This window comes from Cornus florida, unplaced genomic scaffold, assembly GCF_030987335.1.
Source record: "Cornus florida cultivar Cherokee Brave unplaced genomic scaffold, ASM3098733v1 CherokeeBrave_3.0.0_Hap2_Chr07, whole genome shotgun sequence".
NCBI lineage: Eukaryota > Viridiplantae > Streptophyta > Magnoliopsida > Cornales > Cornaceae > Cornus > Cornus florida.
This window is the reverse complement of record NW_026775577.1, coordinates 26,853,099-26,858,445: the sequence shown is the minus strand read 5'-3', so window position 1 is coordinate 26,858,445 and position 5,347 is coordinate 26,853,099. Positions and strand designations below refer to the sequence as shown.

The window sequence follows — 5,347 nt, the reverse complement described above, 5'->3', positions numbered from 1 at the left end:
CGGCTGTAAGATTGCGACGCAGCGCGGCTCGGCGGGATGGAACGGCTGTGAAGAGCTCGTCCACGATGGAGGGGTCGACTGTGAAGAGCTCGTCCGGTGAGGGTTTGACCGGCGATGGAAGAAGAAGCTCGGTTGTGAGATTGCGGCGCGGCGCGGCTTGGCGGGATGGAACGGCAGTGGCCACCACTGCAGTAGATCGATTTATTGAGGACGATTTGGTAACCACCTGCAAATCAAGACCGGTGGTCGTGTTGTGCGTTCTTGGCTTTCAATTTGGGGTTTGGATTTGGTGTTCGTGGTGGTGGTTGTCTCGCAGTGTAGATCAAAACCTGCAGCCACTACCACCTCTTCGACTTCAGCTTCTGCTTCACTGCCGTAGGAATAACCAGTGGCTCCATCGCCGAATGAACCCATTTTGTCGCATATTTGATTGAATAATTTTTCTTAATCGGGTGGAATCAATTGCAGGACCTTTGTTTGCACCATCACAACAGAGATCGGGAGGAAAAGGCGAAACCACTTGTTGGCTTTTCGAACGTCTTGAATGCTCCTGCCCAGAAGCCGTGTTGGGACGACTGGGAGTTCCCGGCGGAGAGGTTGAATTGATTTTAGAAACCGGCAAGCACTGAATCACACCAGTCGTCGTTCTTGTCTCGCGACCACCATTGATGCTGTTGAAGCTTCGTGATTAAGGTGCTCGACCCATAGCGCATATACGACTCAGTTAATGAAATGGGTTGCCGTCGCCGGAGAAGCTGCATGGCACGGTTCAGCGTGGGTATGTCTGTCATTGATTGAAGCTCCCCTCCATGTCACCATGGTCATAAGGTTTCTTTTAGAAGGGTAAAATTGTCTTTTACTATTTCCGTTTACACCAATTGGCCGGAGATGTCACATTGGGGGTCAATTGCACCAAATTCAATAGTTCAAGGGGGCAAATTGTAGTTCAGGGGGGTTAATTGCACATGGCCAATAGTTGAAGGGGGTTTTTTGCACTTTACCCTTTAAATTTTAATATATATTTTTTTCATAAATATTTTTTACAACAACCAAACACTAAAAAATAAAAAAAAATACACCAGAAAATAAAAAAATATATATATTACATCTTGGTCGTGATTGAAAGTGAAGCATACAATTTGATCTTAAGATTATGTAATTACATGCATCTACCACTCATTCCACCTACCTTCTAATGTATCCAAAACCTTGTAAAACCAGATGTGAATTTATAAAACAATATGCTTCAGTTGACAGGCCTTGTAAAGTTTAACAGTTTGTAACTGTGAAACAGACATTGATATAACTATTAGCCATAGCAGGAGCAGAGTAACAATAACTATCAATAATGATGGCCAAACATGGAATAAAGAACCTGCGGTAACACATTTTCAAAATAATGTAAAATGCAAGATTATGGAGGGAAAGTAGTTGCAAATTTGTTGAAGTAGATAATTGAAATTATTGACAAAAGTTCTCCAAATTAGAATTTTGATCTTTCAATGTAAAGGAATTAAAAATAGGTTTTTGAAAGAAAAATAAACCAGTCTCATCAGAAATAAATGAAACAAAAATAACAAAACAGAAAAAGTTGTTAAGAAAGTAGAATTGGACTGGTTAGTGAATCAGGGGCGGAGTTACTGAAGGGCTAACCTGGGCTATAGTCTTGGTCCCAAAAAAAAAAAAAAAATTTAGTGCTAATGTACATATGCAATACTACTCTTCTTCTTAACTCGGTCCATATGCAACACTACTCTTTCTCTTAGTTCAGTTCACTTTGTAATCCTGGCTCCACCCCTGCTCGAAATCATTAGCAGTTTCTTGAGAAATTCCCGCTCTAGCTAATTTTCCTTTGAATTACAAGAATTATTTGTCATCTTTCGCAACACTTTAGCATATCTCAAAAAATACCCCATCAGCTTCTCCTCACTGCTCAGCCCCACAAATCCAGTAATGTCAATTTCTTGAAGACGCGTAGATAGACAACAAGGCGCCACTTCTGGTTCAACAAATTTGAAATCCTTGGAATCTTTATGTTGACACTGTTACAAACAGAAATCAGAAGTTTAGAGATCGTGAATCAAAAACTACATACATACTTCAAATTGTTCCGTATAAGTTTAGTCACCTTCGATCTCTTCAAAACAAGATATACCAGGTTAGGCGTGCATTTGAGCAAATGTAGTAGACATGTCCAGCCACAGCAATTGTTAACATGCAGCTCCAAACGAATCAAATTAGGGAACAAAAGCGGTGCACCATCACCAGCATATTCGAGAGCCTTAATAAGAAATGGACATAATAGTCGAATGAGAGTGCTATATATAAGAGATGCAGCAAATCTAACACTCAGAAAGTAGTATCAAGATAAGAAGTGCATGCTTACCTCCATGGTACGAGCACCTAGATATAGATATTTGACCGTACAAATATTTCTCAGAAGCATGAATACATTATTGGCATATTGTTCGGTTGCCCAAGCATTTGAACAGCAGTATCCAACATTAACATCTGCTTGAACCAACGATGTTAGGTTCTTCAGCATACAGGAAGGCACGCAATCATTTTGGAGAGAAAGATACTTGAGAATCGGTGCATTGATCACAATTTCATTCCTATTGTATTCACAAACACCAAACGTTTGAAAATAAAACCTAAAACTCTTCAGAGCGCGAGGCGTGGAGACATTAAAACGTCGTTTTTCATTTCCCTGAACAATTCCTCTCACCAACAGCTCTTCAAGAACAGGGCAGTTATGAAAGAGATTTAGCGTCAAGTCGTTGTCCAGATGATAAAACGAAACATGGAGGACCTTGAGACTTTTAAAATGGGCTGAACAAGGGACAATGAAACTTCGTAGATATTCCAGTTTTAAGACTACCAATGTTGGGCAAGTGAAAAGGCTTGAAGGTAAGTAAAATTTTTCTCGAGTTGGACTAATCTTTATATCAAGTAATTGAACACCATGCTTTATGGCTACACTTATCCATGTATATATTCTTGATAAATCACCGTCATTGTATGGAAAACAGTTCAAATGGAACTTCTGAATGCAAGACAAATCATGATGGAGAAGTACTCGATCAACGACGTTCATGAAGTTGGAAGAGCACTTAAGCCTCTTATTCGAACTTGATTTGTCATCGAAGTCTAAAGTGGGAACAGAAGCCCAGAGGTACTTCCATCTCGATGATAGTATGCTAGTTCGGAATGAGTATTTTATTGGAAGGAAAGAGAGAATGTGTACAAGAAGGGAGTCTGGCAAGCTGCTAATCCTATCTTCCTTGTTCAGAAGTTTTGGCACTTTCTTTGAAGATCCCTTTTGGTTTGAAATTGAAGCCATGATTATGTAATATATACAAAAATATATTTAATGGTAAAAAAATTAAAAACATGCTCAGTACACACAAAATGACTGTGTCATATTAGTCAGATAAAGAAAAAAAATTAATTTACGGTACAAATATATTCTGTGGCCCTGGGAACTTTGTTTGGAAGAAAAAGTTTACATTCATTTTTTTGTTCCAATCACTAGGGCTCTTTCTTCTCCTTTGTATGAAAATAGCCCTACATAGTACTTTTGACAAACACTATGGCTCCGTAGTAAAATATTTTTTATTTTCTGATTTTCGGTTGTCATTAAATATTTGAGAAGAAAAAAAATATTAAAAGTTAACAAAAAATAAAAGAATATTTTAGCTAAAAAAAAAATTCCAAAAAGAATTATTTTAAATCAAAACAAATTCGAGCACACACACACACACACACACAAGTTGTAAATACTATACATATAATTTTTTTTGGGTAGATAAATCGAATTTGCAATAACATGAATCTCTAACAAAGGCTCATAGGCACTGAAGAATATAACAAAGAAGGTGTTTTAGTCTTTCTTACCATCAATTAATTTCACTTCATCAATCGTCTCTTTCTTTGTCTCACTGCGATTGCGATTACGATTGCAATAAAAATAAAGTGAAACCCTAGTCCTCCACTTCCTCTCTCAAAACTATTTAAGTGTGTGTTGAAGAGGTGACCAAAACCCTAGTCGTCCCAAGCTAGCAAAACAATCCTAATTGAGACGGCAATAGGGCAGGTTTTGTAAAAATACTTTCCTAATTGTATTAAGAATCTAACTAAAGTAAAATAATATGACAAATTTTTTATTATGGTAATAATTTTTTTTTTCTCTTATGTGGATAAAATCATTCAACTTTTCAGTTGGAACTCAAAACTTAATATTGCTATAGAAATATGCAAATAATACATAGAAGCTCTTCAATAAGAATAATACAAAAGGATGTTTATAGAATAAACTAGACTTTGTTTAATATAAACCTAATATTATTGAATATAAAGTAAAATATAACAAAAAAAATTTCAGTTTATCACTATAAACTTGGCGGGTCGGGACAGGGTGACCTTTTCCCATCCCGCCCCCCGCGGGTTTTCAATCTTAATTCAAATTCTCGCTCCAAAACCATTTAATCAACTCATAACCATTTTAAATGGGCTGGGGTGGGGCGGAGTATTTTGCCATCCCGAAGCCATAGGCAAATAGGCAAGCCCAAAACTAATAGAGGAAGACCATTCATAGAGCATAGCCCTAGAAGCCACACAATCCTTCAAAAAGAATAGAGGTTATGTAATCAGAGATTCGAGCCAGGACACACCCTTGAGAGAGCATTTTCCCCTGAAAATTATCGCATTCCTTTCTTCCCAGCGTCTTAACTGTAGAATTTTCCTCCAATTTCAGGAGTAATTATGAGGGATTTCCAAAGTCCACAGGATTCTACCATTGATTAGGTAATGCTTGCACCATCTGTCCCATATTTTGTCACTCATGATAGCATATATGTTGAACAATTCCAAGCTTGTGGTCAATTTTCCAGACAACCTTTGCACCAAAGGTCTTCGTCTCAGCACCAAACTATATTAATGATCTAAAAGTTCAATTAGGCTATATTCGGCTACATAAAATTAGAGCCTTTGAATTTATGCAGCCGAACGTAGCCTTAAGCTAATTCATCACAGGATAATGAATGTGCTAGTTACTAGAAATGTAGCATTGAGTAAAGACGAGCACTGCTTTAATGAGCTGGAGCCTCCCAGCATAGGAAAGGGATCTAGAAGACCAATGAGTAATCCTTTTGAGTAATTCTATAAATGAGCATTCTGCATTTGATCAACAGCTGTGAGCACATAAGCTAAATCACCATGATAAATTGACCACAATTTTGTCACCATTAATTATGAAAAAAAACTTCTGCAACAAGTTTTAATTTTAGACGGAACTTGTGAATGAAGGACAAATCATAATGGAGAAGTACTGGATCAACAAAGTTCT

General features: G+C 37.6%; 1 protein-coding gene across 1 annotated transcript; it reads right to left on the bottom strand.

Moving 5' to 3' along the window:
• Nucleotides 1–1,362: 1,362 nt before the first annotated feature.
• On the bottom strand, nucleotides 1,363–3,343 carry LOC132267457 (F-box/LRR-repeat protein At4g14103-like). The gene is made up of 3 exons (XM_059768617.1): nucleotides 2,387–3,343; nucleotides 2,156–2,281; nucleotides 1,363–2,042 (listed from the first exon to the last, which is right to left on the bottom strand). Exons 1-3 carry the CDS (start codon nucleotides 3,341–3,343, stop codon nucleotides 1,842–1,844), a joined length of 1,284 nt encoding a protein of 427 aa, XP_059624600.1. The 3' UTR covers nucleotides 1,363–1,841.
• Between the last annotated feature and the right edge of the window lie 2,004 nt (nucleotides 3,344–5,347).